Source organism: Mobula hypostoma, chromosome 3 (genome assembly GCF_963921235.1).
Source record: "Mobula hypostoma chromosome 3, sMobHyp1.1, whole genome shotgun sequence".
Lineage (NCBI taxonomy): Eukaryota > Metazoa > Chordata > Chondrichthyes > Myliobatiformes > Myliobatidae > Mobula > Mobula hypostoma.
This window is the reverse complement of record NC_086099.1, coordinates 6261894-6289158: the sequence shown is the minus strand read 5'-3', so window position 1 is coordinate 6289158 and position 27265 is coordinate 6261894. Positions and strand designations below refer to the sequence as shown.

At 43.4% G+C, this 27265-nt stretch overlaps 1 protein-coding gene and 3 non-coding genes across 4 annotated transcripts; all 4 read left to right on the top strand.

Moving 5' to 3' along the window:
- The first annotated feature begins 14831 nt into the window (after positions 1 to 14831).
- rpl17 (ribosomal protein L17) lies at positions 14832 to 24303 on the top strand. Its single transcript, XM_063042606.1, has 7 exons — positions 14832 to 14885; positions 17506 to 17555; positions 17633 to 17673; positions 20089 to 20223; positions 20793 to 20891; positions 23061 to 23252; positions 24209 to 24303. Exons 2-7 carry the CDS (start codon positions 17516 to 17518, stop codon positions 24254 to 24256), a joined length of 555 nt encoding a protein of 184 aa, XP_062898676.1. The 5' UTR covers positions 14832 to 14885; positions 17506 to 17515; the 3' UTR covers positions 24257 to 24303.
- Positions 19949 to 20013, top strand: LOC134344631 (small nucleolar RNA SNORD58). The gene has a single exon (XR_010017478.1). It is a non-coding gene; the product is annotated as a small nucleolar RNA SNORD58 (small nucleolar RNA).
- On the top strand, positions 20500 to 20567 carry LOC134344634 (small nucleolar RNA SNORD58). Its single transcript, XR_010017480.1, has one exon. It is a non-coding gene; the product is annotated as a small nucleolar RNA SNORD58 (small nucleolar RNA).
- Positions 22238 to 22305, top strand: LOC134344632 (small nucleolar RNA SNORD58). The gene has a single exon (XR_010017479.1). It is a non-coding gene; the product is annotated as a small nucleolar RNA SNORD58 (small nucleolar RNA).
- Positions 24304 to 27265: the final 2962 nt, after the last annotated feature.

Sequence of the window (27265 nt, the reverse complement as noted above, 5' to 3'; positions counted from 1 at the left end):
GACCCAAACAGTCCCTCAAAAAAGATCATAATTGGAGATAGCAGAAGAATGTGCTATTAGGTAAATTATATTTATTCTTAAGTCCCTCAAAAGACATAAATTGCTTCTGCTGATTATAACAATCTTCAATGCGCCTGATACCGTGTTGATACCAGGTGACTAGAAATTTATTACCCAGCGACATGGGTATTAATCTGTTCTGAGATAGAGGCGTCTTTGAGGATATTCCTTTTTCAGACCCATAAATTGTTTAATTTTTTCCCACATATAAATTACATGTCTCAGTAGAGGATTGTTTGTTTTCTTTTTAATTAATCTGGAGTCCCATTTATATATAAATTCTTCTGCCATCTCTTCTCCTACCATATGTAAGCCAATTGTAACCCAAGACGGAATAGTTGTCTCATCAAAAAAAGAAGCAATAAAACGTTCTTGTGCGGCTAAATAATATTTTTTAAAATCTGGTAATTTTAACCCTCCCAATTTATAGTCCCAGGTCAATTTTTCCATGGAGATTCTAGATATTTTACCCGACCATAAAAATAGACAAATATGTCTCTTGAGAATCTTAAAAAATTATTGGATAATGGGATAGGTAAAGACTGAAAAAAAAATACTGAAGTCTTGGCATTATCTTCATTTTTATACAGTTTACCCTGCCCATCAGTGTGATGGGAAGGTTTATCCACCTACGTAGGTCCTCCTCGACATTCCACAGCAAGGGGAGATAATTAAGTTTATAAAGGTCATCCAAATCACGATTAAACTTAATCCCCAGATATTTCATGTTGAATATGAATCCCATCTGAACTGAGTGCCATATTGATATTGGGCATAGTCCCCTCTACCTAAAGGTAAAATTTCACTTTTATTCCAATTTATTTTATAACCCGAGACTATACCATAATTGTCCAGCAAGGCCCTAAGTCCTACCAAAGAGCCGGCCGGGTCAGCCAAATATACTAAAGTGTCATCAGCAAATAAATTAACTTTATATTCTTCCTGGGCCACTTTAAACCCCTTTATGTCTGGATCGAGTCTAACAGCCTCAGCCAATGGCTCTAATGCCAGAACAAATAGAGCTGGAGATAATGGGCAAACTTGTCTACTAGATCAATGTAGAGAGAAAACTGATGAAATCTGCCTGTTTGTAATTATTTTGGCCTTAGACTGATAGTAAAGTGCTCTTATCCAATTTATGAATATTTGGCCTAGACCAAATTTTTCCATTGTTTTAAATAAAAAATTCCATTCAAGTCTATCAAAGGCCTTTTCAGCATCTAAAGCCACTGCTACCTTCATCCACCTTCGTCCTAGCTAAATGTAATATAGTCAATAGTCTGCCAGATAATTGTCTATTTTTAATAAATCCTGTCTGATCGGATTTAATCAATTTTGGCAGATATCGAGCTAATCTATTAGCCAATGCCTTTGCTATAATTTTATAGTCCGCATTTAAAAGTGAGATAGGCCTATAAGATGCTGGTTTTAGCGGATCCTTATCCTTCTTAGGAATTAACGTAATAATTGCTGTTGAGAAGGATTCCGGTAGACTATGGATCTCCACAGCCTGAGTCACAACCCTCATAAAAAGGGGCATTAATTGATCCTTAAATTCTCTATAAAATTCAGGAGGAAAACCATCATCTCCCCACAATTTATTAGCCTGTAATAAGCCTAGGGCTCTTTCAATTTCATCCCTAGAAAAAGGAGCATTCAATTCTTCCTGATCTTGTTGACTCAATTTGGGAAGTTGTAAATTAGACAAGAAATCATCAATTTTCAGTGAGTCACCCACTGATTCTGATTTATATAGTTCCGAATAGAACTGCTTTATTCTGATTTATATGGTTCTGAATAGATTGCTACTTGTTTTGGTTCTGCTTTTTAATTTAGTCCCTAGCTGCTCAAATTCCCTCAGCAGAATCTCTTTCCTTGTTCTACCTATGTCGTTGGTGCCCACATGGACCATGACAACCGAATCTTTCCACTCCCACTGTAAATTCCTCTGCAGATCAGAGAAGGTGTCCTGAACCCAAGCACCAGGCAGGCAACACAGCCTTTGGGACACTGTATCCTCACGACAGAGAATTCTGTCTATTCCCCTGACAATACTATCCCCAATTACCACTTCATTTCTCTTCTCTGCCCCTCTTGAATGGCTCCCTGGGCTACAGTGCCATTGTTAGGTTGTCCATCCTTCCTACAGCCTCCACTCATGTCCACACAGGGAGCAAGAATCTCAGACCTGATCGACAAGCTCAAGGGCTGAGGCTCCTCCAGCACTGTCTCCTGGATCCCACTACCCACCTCACTCACAGTCACACCCTCTTGTCCCTGACCACAGACCGAATTTGAGGCAGCTAATCTAATGGGTGTGACAACCTCCTGAAACAGAGAATCCGGGTAACTCTCCCCCTCCCTGATGTGCCACGGTGTTTGAAGCTCAGATTCCAGGTCATCAACTTTGAGCCTGAGTTCCTCAAGCAGCCAACACTTGCTGCGGATGTGGTCACCAGGAACCACAGTGGGGTCCACCAGCTCCCACATCATGAAGCTACAGCACATCACCTGATCCTGAATCAGATCCACAGCACCCTAAAGGTTAACTTGCAGGTTGAGTCAGTGGTTAGAAAGCCAAATGCAATGTTAGCATTCATTTCAAGAGGTCTAGAATACAAGAGTGGGGATGTGATGCTGAGGCTTTATAAGACACTGGTGAGGCCTCACCTTGAGTATTGTGAGCAGTTTTGGGCTCCTCAACTTAGAAAAGATGTACTAGCATTGGAGAGGGTCCAGAGGAGGTTCACAAGGATGATTCTAGGAATGAATGTGTTTTCATACAAGGAATGTTTGTTAGCTCTGGGTCTGTACTCACTGGAATTCAGAAGGGTAAGGGGGGATCTCACTGAAACCGTTCGAATGTTGAAAGGCCTAGACAGAGTAGATGTGGAAAGGATGTTTCCCATGGTGGGGGAGTCTAGGACAAGAGGGTACAGCCTCAGGATAGAGGGACACCCTTTCAAAACAGAGATGCAGCCAAGTTTCTTTAGCCAGAGGGTGGTGAATTTGTGGAATTTATTACTACAGGCATCTGTGGAGGCCAGTTCATTGGGTGTATTTAAGGCAGAGCTTGATAGGTTCTTAATTGGACATGAAATCAAAGGTTACAGGGAGAAAGTCGGGGAGTAGGGTGAGGAGGGGGTAAAATGAATCAGCCATGATTGAATGGCGGAACAGAGTTGATGGGCCGAATGGCCTAATTCTGCTTTTATGTCTTGTGGTCTTAAGGAATGGGCTGAAGGGCTTTTTTCTGAGGAATGTACTGTAAGAATATGTAGTTTGATATCTCACTAAATTTCTACAGGTGTATTCTGACTGGTTGCATCACACTCTGGTACGGAGGGGCCGCTGCACAGGACTAGAAAAAACTGCAGAGGATTGTAATCTCAGCCAGCTCCATCATGGGCACTGGTCTCCACAGCATCAAGAATACCTTCAAAAGGCGATGCCTCAAAAAGGCAGCTTCGATCATGAAGGATACCGATCACCCAGGACATGTCCTCTTCTCATTGCTACCAGTAAGGAGGAAGTACAGGAGACTGAAGACATACCTAAATGTTTTAGAAACGGCTTCTTCCCCTCCACCATCAGGTTTCTGAATGGTCCATGAAGTTAACCTCACTGTTTTGCTCTCCGTTTGCATTACTTTTTAATATATTTCTTATTGCAACCTATAGCATCTTTTATGAATTGTACCGTACTGCCCCCACAGAACAACAAATCTCACAACACGTTAGTGATACTACACCTGGTTCTGTTCCTGATCCTGATCTTCCTCTGAGCTACCCAGTCATGCCCTCTGCTGGCCATCGAGTGTATGACCGATACAGTTCAAGCATCCTTGTACATACAGTATCAGGGCATTCCTTCTGCGGTATTCATGTCCAAATGTGTACGGCCACACTCTGCGATTGTACACCACCATTTATATTCCAGACAAGTCCATTCACCAGAGCTGCTGGAAGCTCAGTGAAAGCTGGAACAGCTGAGTTCAAAGCATGTGAATCCAGTGCCTCAGGGTCTCATTAAGGACAGGGAGGTTAATTATGATGAAGATGTCCCAGTCAGTCTTAGGGAGAGGGTGGGAGAGGGTCTGAGTTATAGGGAGAGGGTGGGAGAGGGTCTGAGTTATAGGGAGAGGGTGGGAGAGGGTCTGAGTTATGGGGAGAGGGTGGGAGAGGGTCTGAGCTATGGGGAGAGGGTGGGAGAGGGTCTGAGTTACGGGAAGAGGGTGGGAGAGGGTCTGAGTTATAGGGAGAGGGTGGGAGAGGGTCTGAGTTATAGGGAGAGGGTGGGAGAGGGTCGGAGTTATAGGGAGAGGGTGAGAAAGGGTCTGAGTTATGGGAAGAGGGTGGGAGAGGGTCTGAGTTATAGGGAGAGGGTGGGAGAGGGTCTGAGTTATGGGGAGAGGGTGGGAGAGGGTCTGAGTTATAGGCAGCGGGTGGGAGGGGGTCTGAGTTATGGGAAGAGGGTGGGAGAGGGTCTGAGTTATAGGGAGAGGGTGGGAGAGGGTCTGAGTTATAGGGAGAAGGTGGGAGGGGGTCTGAGTTACGGGAAGAGGGTGGGAGAGGGTCTGAGTTATAGGGAGAGGGTCTGAGTTATAGGAAGAGGGTGGGAGAGGGTCGGAGTTATAGGGAGAGGGTGAGAAAGGGTCTGAGTTATGGGAAGAGGGTGGGAGAGGGTCTGAGTTATAGGGAGAGGGTGGGAGGGGGTCTGAGTTACGGGAAGAGGGTGGGAGAGGGTCTGAGTTATAGGGAGAGGGTGGGAGAGGGTCGGAGTTATAGGGAGAGGGTGAGAAAGGGTCTGAGTTATGGGAAGAGGGTGGGAGAGGGTCGGAGTTATAGGGAGAGGGTGGGAGAGGGTCTGAGTTATATGGAGAGGTTGGCCACGCTGGACCTTTATTCCGTGACGTGCAGGAGAATGAGGGATGGACTCACAGAAGTTTATAAAATCATGAGGGGTATGAATAAGGTGGACAATCATAGTCTTTTCCCTGGGGTGGGGAGTCCAAACCTAGAGGGCAAAGACACAAGATAAGAGAGGAGAAATTTAAAAGTGATCTGAGAGGTAACTTCTTTACACAGAGACTAGTGAGTACCTGGAAGAGGTGCCAGAGGAAGTGGTTGAGGTGAGCACAATTGCAACATTTGAGGAGCATTTGGATAGGTACACAGAAGGGAGAGACTTTAGCATTACAGGGCAAATGTGGGCACCTGGGACTAGCGGAGGGTGGCGGGGGGTGGGGGGGAATACTGTGGTCAGCATGGACCAGTTAGCCTGAAGGGCCCCTTTTCCCTGCAATATTACTCTATGAGTCTAAACTGAAGCTGTGCACATTTTTCACCTCTGATGTTGGGGAAAAGACAAGACAATCCTTTTATAAATGCCTGAAATATTTTGTGCTATATCACGTGAAAATGAGTTTTAGTGGGTTCCATATTCCAGTGACTTCTGCATGATTGGCACGCAGAAACAGGTGCTAAAAATCTCAACTTCAAGCTCCCGTTTAATTGTCTTTCAACAACACACGTGTATACAACTAACCGAGACAGGGTTCTTCTGGGGCCAAGGAGCAAAACACAGTACATATAATCACACACGGCACATATAGTTATGAGAGCACATATAGTCACACAAAAATAATATTAGTCCAATTCCCTGAGTGTCATGGCTTGTAGGGGCATGGGATATTGTCCTGGAGCCATGTTTCTGTAAGAACCAGCACACAGCAGTTCCTCATCTTGCACTAGTGGTCCCCTTCACCCATTCGGTTCTTGAACCAACTGGCAAATCCCTAATTATCAGAGTCTGTCAACACTAGGACCACTTTGCATTAAAATGGACTTTGTTCTAACTGTATTCTTGTAAAAATGTGCAGAATTTATGTTTTATATTTTTCTTATGAATTCTGGTTATGTGCCTGAGATGCTGCTACAAGTAAGTTTTTCATCACACCTGTGCACAAACATGTTCTGTGGATATGACCATAAACTTGACTTGGACTTTTCTAGGCTGGTGAGTACAGTCACCTATCATATCTCTAGTCAAAAGCTGAGGTGCAGTTCTTTAAGATTATGTTGTGTTTGAATGGAAAGTGTCTCAGGGTTAGGCATTGGAAGCCTGACAGCATCTCACTACTCCTAACTGTATATTGAATGATGCGTTCAGAGGTTCGACTTTTCCAAGTCACTAATCACAGGAGTCAGTGTCACTCCCACTTGTGGAATGTTCTCTCCATACAAGTCTCAATCGTGACTCTCAATTTCTCACTCTGAACACAAGCCATCATCAATGATGAACGTTTCAATTTTCTGTTTGTTGCGACTTAGGAGAAGTCATCTTGACTCTTGTTCCTGGACAGCGAATATGCATCGTGTGCTACACATGATCTTTACCAGAATAAGACATCAGAAATTGCATCTCTCAGAGTCATAGATTGCTGCACATGGAAACTGATCTGCGTCAACCATCCCATCTGCCTGTGCTTGACCCAAATTTGGGGTGGCCTGGTAGCATAGCAGTTAGTGTGATACTTTACACTGCCAGCTGTAGGATCGAGGTTCAATTCCTGCTGCTGTCTGGAAAGAGTTTGTGCGTTCTCCCCATAACCATGTGGATTTCCTCTGGGTGCTCCAGTTTCCTCCCACATTACAAAGATATACGGATCAGGATTAATAGGTTGTAGGCATGCCACATCGGCACCGGAAGCACGGCAACATTTTTGGGCACATCCTTGGAGAGTGTTGGTCATTGACGCAAATGACACATTTCACTCCCTACAGATTGTTTTGGCATACATGTAACAAATGAAGCTAATTTAATCTACTTCCCTTACCAACCGTTTCCTGATTGATTAGGGCATCAAAGGATATGGCGAGAAGACAGGTGTCCTGTAAGGACAATACACACCCATGCAATCATCTGTTTGAACTTCTTCCATCTGGCAGATGTTAAAAGATTTTCTATGCCCGCACCTCCGGACTGAAAAACAGCTTTTTCCCCAGAGCTATAATTGCTCTGAACCAATTGATCAAGCGTCATCCATAAATTTGTTATATTGCTACTTTAATATTGGTTTTATGGCTGTCATGCATCTGAGTTGTGCTTTTGTACTGCTGGACATTGCTTGCACTGGCTGGTTACCTGATTTTATTTATTGTTTATTTATTTTATTTGTTGTTTTATAGCATTGAGTATGAGTGTTGCAAACTCATTTTCGCTGTATTGGTGCATGACAAATTGTACCATACAATGACAATAAAGATATTTCAATTTCAATTTCAATTTCGTATGGGGTTAAGTGGAATCCGGGATCAGCCATGATGGACTGGCGGAGCAGACTCGATGGGCTAAATGGCCTAATTCTTTTCCTATGTCTTATGGTCTCATGTGTACCACTTTATCTCTCGGCACATAACTTGGAAATAGACTCAAAGGATCTATAAGCAAGAAAATATTCTTCACCAGTCCCTCTTCTCAAGGATGTCTGTCCGTGCCTATCTCCAGGCTTGTCACGGTGATGGTGGAACCCAAGTCTGGAGGAAAGACTCCCATGTTGAGACGGCAAACAGAGGTTATACATAGGAGTGTCAACTAAACATCGGTGGCTCAACTAAGCGACACCACAAGAAGAAACATTCTCCAAACCAGGACCCCATGATGAGCGCTAAGGAATGTCCTCTTAAATCATACAGGTGACCTGGAATTCCTGAGCCTATGAAAATAAATGTAACAAGGGTGATACCAATTGAGGTGCTCTAAAATCCTCAGAGCCAAATACTCTCCAGCTCTCAGGGCCAGAGAGCTCATTACAAAACTTTTTTGACATTCCAAGCAGACACCATTTTGTCTTACAAAAATTCCATTTTCTGTTACACATTGTAGCACTTGCCAAGGAGGAATCGAATTTAACTTTTTCCCTTTCACTTAACTAGTATGAAAATAAGTGTAGTTTTATCCTTTAGAGCTTCCTTCCTCTTGCGGAGATCATTTTAAGTGGTTGCATCACCATCTGGTTTAGAGGGACTTCTGCACAGGATCGGAAAAAGCTACGGAAAGTTGTAAACTCATTCAGCTCCTTCATGGTCACTTGCCTCCTCAGCATCCAGGGCACCTTCAAAAGGCAATGCCGCAAAAAAGCAGCATCCATCACCACCCAGGACATACCCTCTTCTCATTGCTACCATCAAGGAGGAGGCACAGGAGCCTGAAGACACACTCTCAGTGTGTCAGGAACAGCTTCTTCCCCTTCTCCATCAGATTTCTGAATGGACATTGAACCCACAGACACTTCCTCAGTAATTTTTTCTTTCTTTTGTATTATTTATTTCATTTAATTTATTTTGTTTATTTGTATATGTGTGTCTATATATGTCTTACTGTCAAAGTTCAAAGTAAAATTTATTATCAGAGTCACCACATACGACCCTATTCTGCAGACGTACTTAGCAAATCTATAGAACAGTAACTGTAAACAGGATTAATGGAAAACAAACTGTGTAAATGCAAATATAAATAAATAGCAATAAGTAATGAGCATGAGATAACAAGATTAAAGAGTCCTTAAATAAGTGTAGCTATCCCATATTGCTCAAGAGCCTGATGGTTGAGGGGTGGTAACCGTTCATGAACCTGGTGGTGCGAGTCCTGAGGCTCTTGTACCTCCTACCCAATGACAGCAGTGAGAAAAGAGCATGGACTGGGTTGTGAGGATCTTTGATGGTTGATGCTGCTTTTCTACGATAACCATTCATGTAGATGTGCTCAATGATTGTGAGTGTTTTGCCATGATGTACTGGGCTGAATCCACTACCTTTAGTAGTATTTTCCGCTCAAGGGCATCAGTGATCCCACCCCAGGCCATAATGCAGAGGGTCAGCACACTTTCCACCACACATCTATAGAAATCTGCCAAACTATTTGATGACATGCCAAACCTCTGCAGACTCCTTACTTCCCATGCCTCCTTACTTTCTCAATAAGCTTACATGGGTTACCTTATCAAATGCCTTGCTGAAATCCATATACACTACATCTACTGCTCTACCTTCATCAATGTTTTTAGTCACATCCTCAAAAAATTCAATCAGGCTCGTAAGGCACGACCTACCTTTGACAAAACCATGCTGACTATTCCTAATCATATTATGCCCCTCCAAATGTTCATAAATATTACCTCTCAGGACCTTCTCCATCAACTTACCAACCATTAAAGTAAGACATACAGGTCTATAATTTCCTGGGCTATCTCTACCCCCTTTCTTGAATAAGGGAACAACATCTGCAACCCTCCAATCCTCTGGAACCTTTCCCGTCCCCATTGATGATGCAAAGATCATTGCCAGAGGCTCAGCAATCTCCTCTCTTGCCTCCCACAGTAGCCTGAGGTATATCTCGTCTGGTCCTGGTGACTAATCCAACTTGATGCTTTCCAAAAGCTCCAGCACATCCTCTTTCTTAATGTTTATATGCTCAAGCTTTTCAGTCTGCTGTAAGTCATCCCTACAATCACCAAGATCCTTTTCCATAGTGAATACTGAAGCAAAGTATTCTCCTACGGTTCCATACACACTTTTCTACTATCACACTTGTTTGGTCCTATTCCCTTACGTCTTATCCTCTTGCTCTTCACATACTTGTAGAATGCCTTGGGGTTTTCCTTAATCCTGTCCACCAAGGCCTTCTCATGGCCCCTTCTGGCTCTCCTAATTTCATTCTTAAGCTCCTTCCTGCTAGCCTTACAATCTTCTAGATCTCTATTCTTACCTAGTTTTTTGAACCTTTCATAAGCTTTTCTTTTCTTCTTGACTAGATTTACAACGGCCTTTGTACACATTATACCCTACCATCCTTCCCCTGTCTCATTGAACATTTGCCACATTTCTTCCGTACATTTCCCTGGGAATATCTGTTCCCAATTTATACTTCCAAGTTCCTTCCTGATAGCTTCATATTCCCCTTACTCAAATTAAATGCTTTCCTAACTTGTCTGTTCCTATCCCCCTCCAATGCTATGGTAAAGGAGATAGAATTATGATCACTTTCTCCAAAATGCTCTCCCACTGAGAGAACTGACACCTGACCAGGTGCATTTCCCAATACCAAATCAAGTACAGTGTCTCCTCTTTTAGGCTTATCTACATATTGTGTCAAGAAACCTTCCTGAACACACGTAACAAACTCCACCCCATCCAAACCCCTTGCTCTAGGGAGATGCCAATCAATATTTGGGAAATTAATATCTCCCATCACAACAACAATAGAAGTAATAGAGAAATGGAGGTCATTTAAAGGTGAAATTTTGAGGGTACAGAATCTTTATGTTCCCATTAGGTTGAAAGGAAAGGTTAAAGGTTTGAGAGAGCCATGGTTTTCAAGGGATATTAGAAACTTGGTCTAGAAAAAGAGAGCGATCTACAGTAAATATAGGCAGCTTGGAGTAAATGAGGTGCTCGAGGAATATAAAGAATGTTAAAAGAATCCTAAGAAAGAAATTAGAAAAGCTAAAAGAAGATATGAGGTTGCTTTGGCAAGTAAGGTGAAAATAAATCCAAAGGGATTCTACAGTTATATTAATAGCAAAAGGATAGTGAGGGATAAAATTGGTCCCTTAGAGAATCAGAGTGGACAGCTATGTGCGGAGCCAAAAGAGATAGGGGAGATTTTGAACAATTTCTTTTCTTCGGTATTCACTAAGGAGAAGTATATTGAATTGTGTAAGGTAAGGGAAACAAGTAGGGTAGTTATGGAAACTATGATGATTAAAGAAGAGGATGTACTGGCATTTTTAAGGAATATAAAAGTGGATAAGTCTCCGGATCCTGACAGGATATTCCCTAGGACCTTGAGGGAAGTTAGTGTAGAAATAGCAGCGGCTCTGACAGAAATATTTCAAATGTCATTAGGAATGGGGATGGTGCCAGAGGATTGGCATATTGCTCATGTGGTTCCATTGTTTAAAAAGGGTTCTAAGAGTAAATCTAGCTATTATCAGCCTGTAAGTTTGACGTCAGTGGTGGGTAAATTACTGGAAAGTATTCTTAGAGACGGTATATATAATTATCTGGTTAGACAGGGTCTGATTAGGAACAGTCAACGTGGATTTGTGCGTGGAAGGTCATTTTTGACAAATCTTATTGAATTTTTTGAAGAGGTTACTATGAAAATTGATGAGGGTAAAGCGGTGGATGGTGCCTATATGGACTTCAGTAAGGCCTTTGACAAGGTTCCACACGGAAGGTTAGTTAGGAAGGTTCAATTGTTAGGTAATATTATTGAAGTAGTAAAATGGATTCAGCAGTGGCTGGATGGGCGACGTCAGAGGGTAGTGGTAGATAACTGTTTGTCAGATTGGAGGCCGGTGACTAGTGGTGTGCCTCAGGGATCTGTACTGGGTCCAACGTTGTTTGTCATTTACATTAATGATCTGGATAATGGGGTGGTAAATTGGATTAGTAAGTATGCAGGTGATACTAAGGTAGGTGCCGTTGTGGATAATGAAGCAGGTTTTCAAAGCTTGCAGAGAGATTTAGGCCAGTTAGAAAAGTGGGCTGAAAGATGGCAGATGGAGTTTCATGCTGATAAGTGTGAGGTGCTACATTTTGGTAGGACTAATCAAAATAGGACATACATGGTAAATGGTAGGACATTGATGAATGCAGTAGAACAGAGTGATCTAGGAATAATGGTGCATAGTTCCCTGAAGGTGGAAACTCATGTGGATAGGGTGGTGAAGAAAGCTTTTGGTATGCTGGCCTTTATAAATTAGAGCATTGAGTATAGGAGTTGGGATGTAATGTTGAAAATGTTGAGATTTACTAGAATGTTACCTGGGTTTCATCTCCTAAGTTACAGAGAAAGGTTGAGCAAGTTAGGCCTTTATTCTTCGGAGTGTAGAAGGTTGAGGGGGGACTTGATAGGGGTATTTAAAATTATGAGGGGGATAGATAGAGTTGGCGTGGATAGGCTTTTTCCATTGAGAGTAGGGGAGATTCAAACAAGAGTACATGAGTCGAGAGTTAAGGGGCAAAAGTTTAGGGGTAACGCGAGGGGGAACTTCTTTACTCAGAGAATAGCAGCTGTGTGGAATGAGCTTCCAGTAGAAGTGGCAGAGGCAGGTTCAATTTTGTCATTTAAAAAAAATTGGATGGGTATATGGACGGGAAAGGAATGGAGGGTTATGGGCTGAGTGCAGGTAGATGGGTCTAGGTGAGAGTAAACATTCAGCACGGACTAGAAGGGCCGAGATGGCCTGTTTCTGTGTTGTAATTGTTATATGGTTATAACAACCCTGTTATTATTACACCTCTCCTGAATCTGTCTCCCTATCTGCTCCTCGATGTCCCTGTTACTATTGAGTGGTCTATAAAAAACACCCAGTAGAGTTATTGAACCCTTCCTATTTCTAACTTCCACCCACAGAGACTCAGTAGACAACCCCTCCATGACTTCCTCCTTTTCTGCAGCCGTGACACTATCTCTGATCAACAGTGCCATGCCCCCACCTCTTTTGCCTCCCTCTCTGTCCTTTCTGAAACATCTTAAGCCTGGCACTCTAAGTAACCATTCCTGCCCCTGAGCCATCCAAGTCTCTGTAATGGCCACAACGTCATAGCTCCAAGTACTGATCCACACTCTAGGCTCATCCGCTTTGTTCACGATGCTTCTTGCATTAAAATAGACACATTTCAAACCATCAGTCTGAGCATATCCCTTCCCTATCACCTGCCTATCCTCCCTCTCACACTGCTTACAAGCTTTCTCTATTTGTGATCCAACCGCCCCTCCCTCCGTCTCTTCAGTTTAGTTCCCACCCCGAGCAATTCTAGTTTAAACTCTCCCCAGCAGCCTTAGCAAACCTCCCCGCCAGGATATTGATCCCCCTGAGATTCAAGTGCAACCCGTCCTTTTTGTACAGGTCACACCTGCCCCAAAAGAAGTCCCAATGATCCAGAAATCTGAATCCCTACTTCCTGCTCCAATCCCTCAGCCACGCATTTATCCTCCACCTCATTCTATTCCCATACTCACTGTCGCGTGGCACAGGCAGTAATCCCGAGATTACAACCTCTGAGGTCCTGCTTCTCAACTTCCTTCCTAACTCCCTGTACTGTAGTCTGTTTTCAGGATCTTTTTCTACCCATGTACCACAACCTCTGGCCATTCATCTTCCCACTTCAGGATATTGTGGACGCGATCAGTAACATCACCTGGGAGGCAAACTACCATCCGCGTTTCTTTCCTGCATCCACAGAATCGCCTGTCTGACCCCCTAACTATAGAGTCCCCCATCACTGCTGCCATCCTCTTCCTTTCCCTACCCTTCTGAGCCACAGGGTCAGACTCTGTGCCAGAGGCACGACCACTGTTACTTCCCCCAGGCAGGCCGTTCCCCCCCCCAACAGTTCTCAAACAGGAGTACTTATTGTTAAGGGGGACAGCCACAGGGGTACTCTCTAGTATCTGACTCTTCCCCTTCCCTCTCCTGACTGTTAACCATTTATCTGTCTCCCCAGGCCCCGGAGTGACTACCTGCCTATAGTTCCTCTCTATCCCCTCCTCACTTTCCCTGACCAGACGAAGGTCATCGAGCTGCATCTCCAGTTCCCTAATGCGGTCCCTAAGAAGTCGTAGTTCGACGCACCTGGCGCAGATGTGGCCGTTTGGGAGGGTGGGAGTCTCCAGGATATCCTACATCTGGCACCTCACAGACATACTTTCTGTTTCTATTCCTCACAGGTAACTCAGGTAACTTACCTCCCTTCAACCTGTTATCGCTGAAGCCCCGTTGAGCCAAAGCCGTCCTACTCTGACTCCCTCTACTCTGGCGCCAGCTGTATAATGCTGTCTTCTTTTTAATTCCTTCCCGCAGGTCTAACTCACTGACGTCCACGACCCTGCGCAGTCATGCCCCAATCAAGAATATAGTTTCGAAAACAGTTCTAGCATTTGAATTAATTGCTTTAGTTTTACTGATGAAGGAGCGTATAATTTCAAATCATCCACGTCTAGAAGATGTGTCAAGGTATTGGTTGTCTCTGATTTGATACCTTATTTTCATCCAATTCATCAATTAGAGAGCAGGTTTAAAGCTTGACAGAACTATAGTGGGCTTAGAGATTTGCCCTGGAAAGTGCCTCGGTTTATTTTGATAGCAGTGGTTGATCTTTTTTGGTTGTAATTAGATTACACTACTTCAACGAGTTAGGAACCATGAAGAATTTGAAGTTATCGATTATTATTTTGAATGTTACAATGAAAATGAAAAATGGAGGATGCAATCGTTGAAAGCATTGTATGAAGGCAGTCCATTATCTGCACCAGGTGTCTGCAAAGATTTGTTCATTGCATACACTGGATGAATTCCTCCGTTAATAATTATTAGGAGCTAATACAAAGTTTTATTGTACTGTGGTACTGTTGATAGTATTATAATTTGTTTTGTACTTGAATACATGATTTGTTATTCTGTATATTTTTGTGCCTTTTTAACTATTTCCATGAAATTTCAGCAAATTGAGGCAGCCGTTTAATCGGGCTAAAATGTACCGGTCCCGATATGTCCTAATTAACTGGAATACGCTATATGTTTGTGTAATTTACAGTCATTTTATGTCTTTACACAGAAATGTTGCCGCGTCCTATAAAGCAGTGATAATAATTATAATTGTGATTCCAATGCTCGCCCGACCCACCGTGTTTTTTCAGCAGATTGTCGGTTAAATGGAGGAGGCGGGGCCTGAGTAGGGAAGTCTCGCGATGCGGTTGGTGTGATTTGCGCTCCCGCCCGCCTCTCATCCCTTTCTCCCCGCTGCCCTCTCACGGTGAGTGTGAAGGGATTCTGAGGCGCTGTTGCCGGGTTACAATTCGCTGTTCATCGGGGCCATCCGAGGCTGAGGTTCCCTATTCGTGCTTAAATATGGTCCTCGGTGTGACAAAGAAAATTCTCTGCTCAATATTGTTGCTGGGATCCGGTGTAGATCTGAAGATGAGGATGGTAAAAGCCGGCGCGGCCTAGTGTTGGACAAGATGGCGGCTGGGTGGAGGGAGGAAATCAGACAGAGGAGCTCATTAGGGAGGGACGAGAGTGTGTGTGTTTGTGTACGATGGTTTAGTTTGCACGGTTGTAGTGTACGAGGAGTTCTCTAGTGTGTTCGGTTATAGTCTGTGGCTGGAATTCGTGCGTGCATAGTGTGTACGTGTTACTGTGCGGAGGCTATATGGTGTGTATGTAGTTGTAGTGTGCGGGGTTAATGGGTACACGTTGGTGTGGGGTTGTACTGTCTTGTCCATACTGCACCAACCGCCGCCGCTGGGCTATAAATGTGCAAGAGCAACGTGTGGTTAATCGGAATCGGTCTAATGTGTATTCGTTAGTGTGGGACTATGCGTACATTGTGAGGTTTTTTTGTACAGTTATATTGTGTGTTGTATGTGGGGGTTATAGTGGGTGTGGGGTTAGAAACATAGAAAACCTACAGCACAGTACAGGCCCTTCGGCCCACACAGCTGTGCCGAACATGTCCCTGCCTTAGAACTCCCTCGGTTTACCTATAGCCCTCTATTTTTCTCAGCTCCATGTATCGATCCAGGAGTCTTTTAAAAGACCCTATCGTTTCCACCTCCACTACCCACCGCCAGCAGCCCATTCCACGCACTCACCACTCTCTGCGTAAAAAACTTAGCCCTGACATCTCCCCTGTACCCACTTCCAAGCACCTTAAAAATATGCCCTCTCGTGCTAGCCATTTCAGCCCTGGGGGAAAGCCTCTGACTATCCACACGATCAATGCTTCTCATTATCTTGTGCACCTAATGTTAACGTCAATGGTTACAATCTACACATGTGGTTGTAGACTGCAAGTGGTTGGTTATATGGGGTGTTGGTTATATGTAGTATGGTAATTTGCACACATGAGTGTGGGGTTGTAAGGACAGTTGTAGACTGCAGGTGGTTGGTTATATGGGGTGTGGGTTATGTGTACTTTTGTAGTTTATACATGAGAGTGTGGGGTTGTGTGTATGGTTGTAGGCAGTAGGTGGTTGGTTATACAGGGTGTGGGTTATGTGTACTGTTGTGTACATGTTAGTATGTGGGATTATAATGTGTGTAGTTATAGTGTGGATGGATGTAACAAGAGATGCTGTAGATGCTGGAAAACCAGAGCTGGAGGAACTCGGCAAGTCAGGCAGCCTCTATGGAGGAGAATAAACAGTCAACATTTTGGGTTGAGCCCTATCATTTGGGACTCAGCCCCAAATGATAACTATTCATTCTCCATAGTTGCTGAGTTCATCCAGTGTGTTGGTAAGGTGTACACAGTGTGTGGGGTTAAAGTGTACGGATTTGGGAGTGGGGCTAGGGTAAGCGGTAGTGTTCATGCTAGTTTGGCAGTGGTACACACAACAGTGTGTAAGGTAATAGATAGGAACAGGCTGTTCAGCCCAATTGGTCTGAGCCAGTCTAGAGTCCTCCCTGCTAATCCCAACTGCCTACAATGGGCCCATAACTGTCCCCTAGGTGCATCTATCTAAATGCCTCTCAAATTTTGCAATTAACTGGTCATGACCACTTCCTCTGGCAGCCCATTCTAGTTGCTCCCTGCCTTCTGTATAAAGAAGTTACTTGGGTTTCTTCCATCTCCCCACCATTGAGGACATCTTCAGATGGTGGTGCCTTAAGGCAGCATCCATCATTAAAGACCCCCATTGCCTAGGGCATGTCCTCTTCTCATTATTACCACCAAGGAAGAGATACAGGACACTGAAGACGCAAACTCAATTTTTCAGGAACTGCTTCTTCCCCTTTGCCATCATATTCATGATTGGTCCACGAATGCTACATTTTCATATTTGACTGTACTGCCACAAAACAACAGATTCCACGACATAAGTTAGTGATAATAAATCTAATTTTCATGTATCTGCCCCCTCTAGTTTTGAGCTCCCCAGTTCTGCGGGGAACAGACTATCTATTTTATCCCTCATTCTTGTGTCACTCTCATTCTTCTGCACTCCAGGGAATAAAGATCTAGAGTGGCCACCCTCTCCCTATAACACCAGCCCTGTAGTCCAAGCTGCATCTTTGTAAATCTTGTGCCCTCTCTATCTTAGTGGGATTTTCACATTGCTGTGTTAGCTGTGGCTGCCAGTATTTGGGCCATCCCAAGGTGGGGAGGTTGAAATTTACTCTTGTTCTTGGGAACTGGTTTTTCCATTTGTGGTTGCAATAATGACACTTTTAGTGTGACGATGAAAAGAATGTGTGTCTGAGCTTCCACGTGGGGAACTTTTTTAAACAAAATACCTTTTTCACTCCGGATCAGTTTGGCTAAAACGACCAGTAAAGAGTTTCAAAGTGGTGAAATTGAAGTTTATTGATCACTTGATTTAGTTTGAAAACTGGCAATAACTAATCAGTTAATAATGTAATTTGATTTCCAGAGCTCTGAAAATGGTTCGGTACTCGTTGGACCCAGAGAATCCCACCAAGTGTAAGTAATCCACATTTTAAGCTTTACCATATTTTGGGAATCTGAAATATGTTTACTCACTCTTGTATCTTCCACAGCATGCAAGGCAAGGGGTTCCAATTTGCGAGTGCATTTTAAGGTAAGTGTTTTGAGTTGACAATATTTTTATTTAGAAATGTAACTCATTCACAGGCCCTTCTGGCCTAACAAGCCCACGAACCCATGTCTTTGGAATGTGGGGAGAAGCCTAGGTAGTCTGTAAATATCTTATGGTGGTGGAATTGAACCCAGGTCGCTGCGCTGTTACAATCATTATGCTGCTGTGCTCCCCTATTAGTCAGTGTAGAATTGTTACATGGAGTTTTGAAAGCTGGCGCATTATGTGTAATGTTTTGCAGTGTACAAGTTCAGGCTTATTGTCATCTGATTGTTCATAGAAAAGTACAGCACAGAAACAGGCCCTTCAGCCCATCTATTCCAAGCCAAATCATTTAATTGCCTGCTCCCATTGACCTGATTTGGGACCATAGCCCTTCGTACCCCTACTATCAATGTACCTATCCAAATTACTCTTGAAAACTTTGAAATCAGGCTCACATGTACCACATTGTGCTGGCAGCTCGTTCCACTCTCTCACAACCCTCTGAAGAAGTTTTCCCTCATGTTCCCCTTAAACCTTTCACCTCTATTTGCAGTCCCACCCAATGCTGGCGAACTTAATGTGGATGGTGGATACGATACTGAAGGAAATCTTTGATACTTTGCTGACAAAATCTACTTGTCCATGGGAAGGCATGGACTGATTAAGGAGGCAGCATAGCTTTGTGCATGGGAAATTGGATCTTGTGAATTTAATTGAGTTATTTTAAAGAGGTGACCAAGAGGATTGATGACGGTACGCAGTAGGTATTGTCTACATGAACTTTGGCTGGGCTTTTGACAAAGTTCTGCATGGCAAACTGATCCAAAAGGTGAATTTGCATTGGATCCAGAGTTAACTAGCCAATTGGATGCAAAATTAGCTCAGAGGAAGGAGTCAGTGAGTGTAGTGGGGAGTCAGTTTCCAGTTTGGGCCCTGTGGTCAGTGATATGCCACAGATTGGTCACATACCTGAACAACTTTGAGGATGGAAGTGTTATAATCAGGAGGTCTGGATGGTACCAAAATTGGTTTTCTGGCAGATGGTGAGTAAGGTTGTTTGGGGTTACAACAGGGTTTCGATGACCTGGGATAGTGGACAAGGGAATTGTAGATTGAATTTAACTTGGATAAGTGCGAAGTGGTGCATTTTGGAGAGCTGATTAGGACTGGACTTGGATGGTGAATGGCAGGGCCCTGTTGAGGATTGTGGAACAGACAAGGGCCTTGGGGTATCATAGTCATAGTCATACTTTATTCTGGGGGGAATTTTTTTCGTTACAGTTGCTCCATAAATAATAGTAATAGAACCATAAATAGTAATATGTAATTATGCCAGTAAATTATGAAATAAGTCCGGGACCAGCCTATTGGCTCAGGGTGTCTGACCCTCCAAGGGAGGAGTTGTAAAGTTTGATGGCCACAGGCAGGAATGGCTTCCTATGACGCTCTGTGTTGCATCTTGGAGGAATGAGTCTCTGGCTGAATGTACTCCTGTGCCCACCCAGTACATTGTCTCCCATCCACTACATAGTGTCCAAGATGGCATGCAACTTAGACAGCATCCTCTTTTCAGACACCACCGTGAGAGAGTTCATTCAAATTTCTTTGGAATAGCAACTCACATAGACAAGGTGGCAAAGAAGGGCTATGGCATACTTGCTTTCATCATCTGTGATACTGAATGTAACTGGGTCATTGGGTTACAGCTTTCTAGGATGTTGTGTGCAGTACTGTCTGATACTATAGGAAGGATGTGATTAAGGTCGAGATGCTGCAGGAAACAATCACAATGATGTTGCTTGAGCTGACTGGCTTGAATGAATAAATTGAGGATTGTTTTCTCTGAAAATGAAGGCAGTTGATAGTGACCATATAGGGGTTTATATGATCATGAGGGACATAAATTTATGGTGAGGAGGAAAAGATTTGAAGGGACTGAGGGGCAGGTCTCTTGGTGCATGTGTGTAAATGCGTAGACCAAGTTACCAGTAGGAGTGGTAGAAGTGAGTACAGTTAGTGTTTATGTTCATGGTTAGTGGGGGAAATGGGGAGGGAATTTAGCCAAGTGCAGGCAAATGGGACCAGCTCAGGAAGCAACCTTGATTGGCATGGAAAGTTTGGGCCGATGGACATGTTCTTGTGCTGTGTATACAGCCGAACTGCTTGTCTGGTTACATTGCATGTCATACTTAAAGCACTGCATTTGGGATTGTGCCATTTTCTTTAATATGAAGCTGAACCATCGTCTTGTCTGCTTATCTGCAGAATGTGGTTACTGTGATGACAAGCTTAGGACACCTTTGGAAAAACCGTGAAAAAAAACTTGCTCTGAGTGACCACATTCCAGTTGGCAGCACGACAGAAGCTGTATTTGTAAGATGTATGAGATAAGTGAAAATGTTCTGGTTCTAGAATACTCGTGAGACTGCGCAGACCATCAAAGGTATGCACATACGCAAGGCAACAAAGTTCCTGAAGGATGTTATCATCAAGAGGCAATGTGTTCCTTTCCGCCGCTACAATGGAGGAGTTGGCAGGTGTGCCCAGGTGAGTTGAAAGCGGTGAGAGTAATTTCCTTAATTTTATAATCTGCTAAAGGTGTAGATATGTGCATGCAAGCCAGCATTTTGTACAATGTAGATGTACTTGAATGAATACTGGGATGAAGGGACTTGTCACACTTTCTCAAACTGATTGACAACATCAGCCGTTTGATGTCACAACTCCAAGTTGCGTTTGGCTTGCTGTGTGCTTTAAATTCCCAGTTAATTCCATGGGTACTTTCTTACCACTGGGTTTTTCTTGTGTTCTCTAAAAATGTGGTGGCAATGATGACCATCTTAGGACACCTTTAGAATAATAATGAAAACAATACTATTACTCTGAGCTTCCACATTTTTGGAGGATGTAAAAGGGGGTAAACCGTAAATTTTTACTTCAATTAAATGCTTTACCGAATCTTTTGATTAGAATTGGGTTAAACAGCCAAGGTAATTATGGTCACTATTTCAGAATTATCTTAAATATTTTGGTTTAGGCTATGAATAGCCGTCAGCATTAGCTGCATATTAAAAAGAACTGTTACTGAAACATGAAGTTATTGTTTTCTTATGTAGGCGAAGGCATGGGGCTGGACACAGGGTCGTTGGCCTAAAAAGAGTGCTGAGTTCCTTCTGCATATGCTGAAGAATGCAGAGAGTAACGCCGAACTGAAGGTAGGTTGGTCAATGAATATTGACTTCTAAAAATTCTTGGTCTTTGAGGCTTTGCTACGTATTCCTGGTTACACCATCCATCTATGCTTTACTGGTGTTGATGTTCTGAATTTTATGATGTGAACGTTTGACTCTGGGCAGGTACTCACCGGAATTTGAAAGACGTGGGATCTTATTGAAACCTATCAAATATTGTAAGGCAATAGAGTGGATGTGGAGAGGATGTTTCCTTTGGGGGAGTTGCAGACCTGAAGACACAGCCTCTGAATAGAGGAACATCCATGGAGAACAGAGATGAGGAATTTCTTTAGCCAGAGGATGGTGAACCTGTGGAATTCATTGCACAGACAACTGTGGAGGCCAAGTCATTGGGTGTATTTAATGTGGCAGTTGATAGGTTCTTGATTAGAGCAGGGGTCCCCAACCTTTTTTGCACCACGGACCGGTTTAATATTGACAATATTCTTGCGGATCAGCCGACCGGTGGGGGGTTGTTCAAGTAGGGTTAAACTCACCTCAACGTGTCTTTTACAGTTAGGGTTGCCAACTTTCTCACTCCCAAATAAGGGACAAAAGTAGCAGTCAAATCCCGGGACACTTTATCTCAGGAAAGACTACCATGACCATGAAGCCTTGCACGGGCACCTGTGTGCGCATGCGCGTGTGTGCTGATTTTTGTTTCTCCCCCCACAAATCGGTTTTGCCTTCATTTTCCCGACTATACTGTACATACATTATTTCTACTTTATATAGCTGTGTATTTATCATATTCCTGCTTTTACTATATGTTAGTGTTATTTATTTTTGAGTCTTGGAAATGCTCAAAAATTTTTCCCATATAAATGGTAATTGCTTCTTCGCTTCATGCCATTTCCGCATGAAAGGTTTCATAGGAACGCTGTACCTTAGCGGGGGAAATACGGGACAAACCAATTTATCCCAATATACGGGATGTCCCGGCAAATACGAGACAGTTGGTAACCCTATGTCAAGTTCAACAGTGCATGACGGGGAATGAGGAAAGGTGCAGCTGACTCGTATCGTTTCCTTGCGGCCCGGTAGCACATGCTTTGCAGCCCGGTGGTTGGGGACCGCTGGATTACAGCATGAAAGGTTATGAGATGGAGGCAGGAGAACAGGTCAGCCATGATGAATTGACAGCAGACTCGATGTGCTGAATGGTCTAATTCTGCTCCTGTCAATGGTCTTGTACTATGTTAGCTATTTGATTAATGGATTTTCATGAGTCCCATATCTAGACTACCAATAAATAAAATACTTGTACAGTTGCTGATCTAGAGTCGAATCTGAAGAATGCGTAACATTGTGACAATTTTAAAATGTGGTTGCAATGATGACCTTCTTAGGACACCTTTGGATTATACATGAAAACAAAGCTACAGATCTGAGTGACCACATTTTATTTGTCTTATTTATAATCTGCATTGGTTTATGGTACAAATAAACTTGATGTGTCAGGGTTTTTAATCATTGCAGGAGCAGTGGTGGGGTTTTGACATCCATTTGAGTTTGTCGTTCTTCTAGCTAGACTGTTTATTGTGGTTTGAGAAAATTGGAAAGACAGCTACATTTTGGCTATGTAAAGGAGGCATTTTATAGTTTTCCGCAGTGAGATATGCAGTAAGAGAATGAAAAGATGACACTTTTTTAAGAGACTTGTGCCAAGAATAAAAATCATAAACTTGTGTTGTAAGTATTAATGACTTGCTTCATATTGAATCTTTATTCAGATATAGATCCAAATTTCTTCTCCAAATGCCAGAATTCACAAAAAGATCAATACGTAAACAAAGACTGCCAAATAAATAATGTGCAAAAGAAGGTAAATTGTGCTAATAAAACGAGTTGTGTATAGTCCTTGTAAGTGAGTCTGTAGCTCATATAATTGGTTGAGGTAAGTGAAGTTCTCCACACTGGTTCAGGGGCCTGATGGTTGCAGGGTAATAGCTGTTCCTGGACCAGGTGGAGTAAGACTCATGATGATATCAGAAGCAAGCATGGCCTGATGGTGGTGATCCTCAATTTCTGGATGCTGCTCTCTGGTGTCATTGCTCCATGTAAATGTACTAAGTGATGGGGAGAGCTTTGCAGGTGATTAGTGGAATAGTGGGCTATAGATGTTGAATTAAAATAATTATTTTTTTAAAGGGTCTGGATGTGGATTCGCTTGTGATTGAGCACATTCAAGTGAACAAGGCTCCCAAAATGCGCCGACGGACTTACCGTGCCCATGGTCGTATTAACCCATACATGAGCTCCCCTTGCCATATAGAGATGATCCTCACTGAAAAGGAGCAGATTGTTCCAAAACCAGAGGAAGAGGTTGTTCAGAAGAAAAAGGTGATTTGTTTTGTTCTTTTGCACGCATTTAGATTTTGCCTACAAGTCTGTATTTAAAATAATTAATAATAGTGTTATTATTAAAAAAGTAATATGTATATAAACATAGAAAACCTACTGCACAATACAGGCCCTTCAGCCCACAAAGCTGTGCCAAACATGTCCTTACCTTAGAAATTACCTAAGGTTACCCATAGCCCTCTTTTTTTGAGCTCCATGTACCTGTCCAGGAGTCTCTTAAAAGACCCCATCATATCCACCTCCACCATCGTCGCCAGCAGCCCAATCCGCACACTCACCACTCACTGCGTGTTTTTAAAAAAAAACCAACAACTTCTTAACCCTGACATCTCCTCTGTACCTACTTCCTAGCTCCTTAAAACTGTGCCCTCTTGTAGTAGCCATTTCAGCACTGGGAAAAGGCCTCTGCCTATCCACACGATCAATGCCTCCCATCGTCTTGTACACCTCTTTATCAGGTCACCTCTCATCCTCCGTCGCTCCAAGGAGCAGAGGCTGAGTTCACTCAACCTATTCTCATAAGGCATGCTCCCCAATCCAGGCAACATCCTTGTAAATCTCCCCTGCACCCATTCTATGGTTTCCCCATCCATCCTGTAGTGAGGTGACCAGAACTGAGCACAGTACTCCAAGTAGGGTCTGACCAGGGTCCTATATAGCTGTAACATTACCTCTTGGCTTGTAAACTCAATCCCATGATTGATGAAGGCCAATGCACCGTATATCTTCATAACCACAGAGTCATCCTGTACAGCAGCTTTCAGTGTCCTGTGGACATTCAAGTATATTTCAACTTCAGTAGCCTTTTTCTGTTGTATGATAAATTAAAACCCTGTTTTCAGATAACTGCTGACTCCTTGTGCTAGGCCATTTAATGTCTACTTCGAATTTAAGGATGTAACACTTGAATAATGTGTCACTTTCTTCCTTTCTAGGTTTCCCAGAAAAAGCTGAAGAAACAAAAACTCATGGCACGGGATTAGATTTTACTGATTGAACTGTAAATACAATAAAACTTTGGGAACCATGATATTGTGTTAATATTTATTTCGGTTGACTGAAGAAGTGTCAATTTCCTGAGGTGGTTATCCTCTTTCTGAATTTCCCATGTATTTCTTGGTACAGGTAGCTGTCTTTTTCTCAAGCTGCATTTAATCTGATCTCGTGTCTCTTCTATTCCTTTAATTTTCAGCCTCGCGTCCTTCACAAGTGTCACTGTAGAGAGCTAAAATTGGGTCTGATGCTTGGGGATTACTTGTTGGATTGACCAGTGCATATGTATGGAGATGGGGTTGTAACTGTTCTTTCAGATTTTCAGTACTGAAATGGGGATTAAGGAAAGGAAGATGACTGAATTTGTCAAGAATCATGGACACTTAGAGATGTGGAACATCAGTTACTGGGGATCTGAAATGAGCTGGGGAGCTTATCTGATAGCTGTCCATCCCTCCACAATCAGGTCAATCAAGTTTATTGGCATGCAACAGTGCATGGATGCACATGTGCAGTGGAAAACTTGTATCACAGGGACATAAATTACACGCGATTTTTACAAGAAAGAATGCAGTTGGAGCAAAAATTGTTTGATGTTATTGTCCTTGCAGTCTTGTATTAAGGCATATTTGCCAACCTCCAATATTCCTATACCTCAATAGTGGCTTAAAAAAAATGTTACTGCCCCTGCATTTACTTCCCTCACTTCAGCTAGTATCCTAGGATACACTTAGTCAGAGGCAGTTCAAAATGTAAGTTTATTGTGGAAGTACATATGTCTCCATGTACTACCTTGAGATTTTCTTGTGGACATTCACAGCAGATGCGTAGATGAGTACCTGCGGGATGAACTGCACATACACCTTTGGGGTTTTATTCACTATTACGTGCTTAATGCAGCCAGCAGCACCCCTTTTACACTGGATGTGTTCCAGGCTATCACTATTTGCATCCTCTAATTGCTTACCCTTCATGACCTTCATAGTAGAAATGAATGAGAGGTATTCAAAAGTAAAATGTAAATTTGTTGAAGTATATGTATGTAATGATGCAACAGAACCCTGAGATCCATTTCCTTGTGGGTGCTAACAGTAAATATAAATAACACAATAGAATCAACAAAAGATCACACCCACTGCTGCTTACTGCTTTTTGCACCATTCTCTGTACACTGGAGACTTGTGTGTGAAAATCCCAGGAGATCAGCAGTTTCTGAGACACTCAAACCACTGTCTGTCACCAATAATCATTCCATGGTCAATGTCACTTAGATAAGATTTCTTCCCAGTTCAGATGATAGAATGGTACAGGCCCTTTAGCCCACAGTGTTGTGCTGACCCTCAAACCCTGCCTCCCATATAACCCGCCCCCCCCCACCTTAACTTCCTCCATATATCTGCCTCCACCACTGACTCAGGCAGTGCATTCCATGCTCCAACCACTCCAGTTATCCCCCTTGAACTTCCCACCCCTTACCTTAAAGCCATGTCGTCTTGTATTGAGCAGTGGGGCACTGGGGAAGAGGCACTGGCTATCCATTCTATCCCTCTTAATATCTTGTATATCTCTATCATGTCTCCTCTCTCCTTCTTTCCAAAGAGTAAGACCCTAGCTCCCTTAATCTCTGATCATAATGCATACTCTAAACCAGGCAGCATCCTGGTAAATCTCCTCTGTACCTTTTCCAATGCTGCCACATCTTTCCTATAGTGAGGTGGCCAGAACTGGACACAGTACTCCAAGTATGGCCTAGCCAGAGTTTTGTTGAGCTGCAAACACGAGGAAATCTGAAGATGCTGGAATTTCAAGCAATGCACATAAAAGTTGCTGGTGAACGCAGCAGGCCAAGCAGCATCTCAGAAGAGGTACAGTTGACGTTTCGGGCTGAGACCCTTCGTCAGGACTAACTGAAAGAAGAACTAGTAAGAGATTTGAGAGGGGGAGGGGAGGTCCAAAATGATAGGAGAAGACAGGAGGGGGAGGGATAGAGCCAAGAGCTCGACAGTTGATTGGCAAAAGGGATATGAGAGGATCATGGGACAGGCCCAAGGAGAAAGAAAGAGGGAGGGGGGAAACCCAGAGGATGGGCAAGGGGTATAGTGAGGGGGACAGAGGGAGAAAAAGGAGAGAGAAAAAAAGAATGTGTATATAAATAAATAAATAACGGATGAGGTACGAGGGGCAGGTGGGGCATTAGCAGAAGTTTGAGAAGTCAATGTTCATGCCATAAGGTTGGAGGCTACCCAGACGGAATATAAGGTGGTGTTCCTCCAACCTTAGTGTGGCTTCATCTTTACAGTAGAGGAGGCTGTGGATAGACATATCAGAATAGGAATGGGACGTGGAATTAAAATGTGTGGCCACTGGGAGATCCTGCTTTCTCTGGCGGACAGAGCGTAGGTGTTCAGCGAAGCAGTCTTCCCAGCCTGCGTTGGGTCTCGCCAATATATAGAAGACCGCATCGGGAGCACCGGACGCAGTATATCATCCCTGCCGACTCAGGTGAAGTGTCGCCTCACCTGGAAGGACTGTCTGGGGCTCTGGATGGTAGTGAGGGAGGAAGTGTAAGGGCATGTGTAGCACTTGTTCCGCTTACAAGGATAAGTGCCGGGAGGGATGGGGGGGACGAATGGACAAGGGAGTTGTGCAGGGAGCAATCCCTGTGGAAAGCAGAGGGGGGAGTGGGAAAGATGTGCTTAGTGGTGGGATCCCGTTGGAGGTGGCGGAAGTTACGGAGAATTATATGTTGGACCTGGAGGCTGGTGGGGTGGTAGGTGAGGACAAGGGGAACCCTATTCCTAGTGGGGTGGCGGGAGGATGGAGTGAGAGCAGGTGTATGTGAAATGGGGGAGGTGCGTTTGAGAGCAGAGTTGATGGAGGAGGAAGGTAAGTCCATTTCTTCAAAAAAGGAGGACATCTCCTTTGTCCTGGAATGAAAAGCCTCATCCTGAGAGCAGATGCAGCGGAGATGGAGGAATTGCGAGAAGGGGATGGCATTT

Bases quoted from the DNA above. Each gene is read 5' to 3' on its own strand.
- rpl17 (XM_063042606.1), top strand. From the start codon at position 17,516: ATGGTTCGGTACTCGTTGGACCCAGAGAATCCCACCAAGT. The intron at 17,556-17,632 runs GTAAGTAATCCA...TATCTTCCACAG, and splicing joins CCCAGAGAATCCCACCAAGT to CATGCAAGGCAAGGGGTTCC. The intron at 23,253-24,208 runs GTGATTTGTTTT...CTTCCTTTCTAG, and splicing joins AGGTTGTTCAGAAGAAAAAG to GTTTCCCAGAAAAAGCTGAA.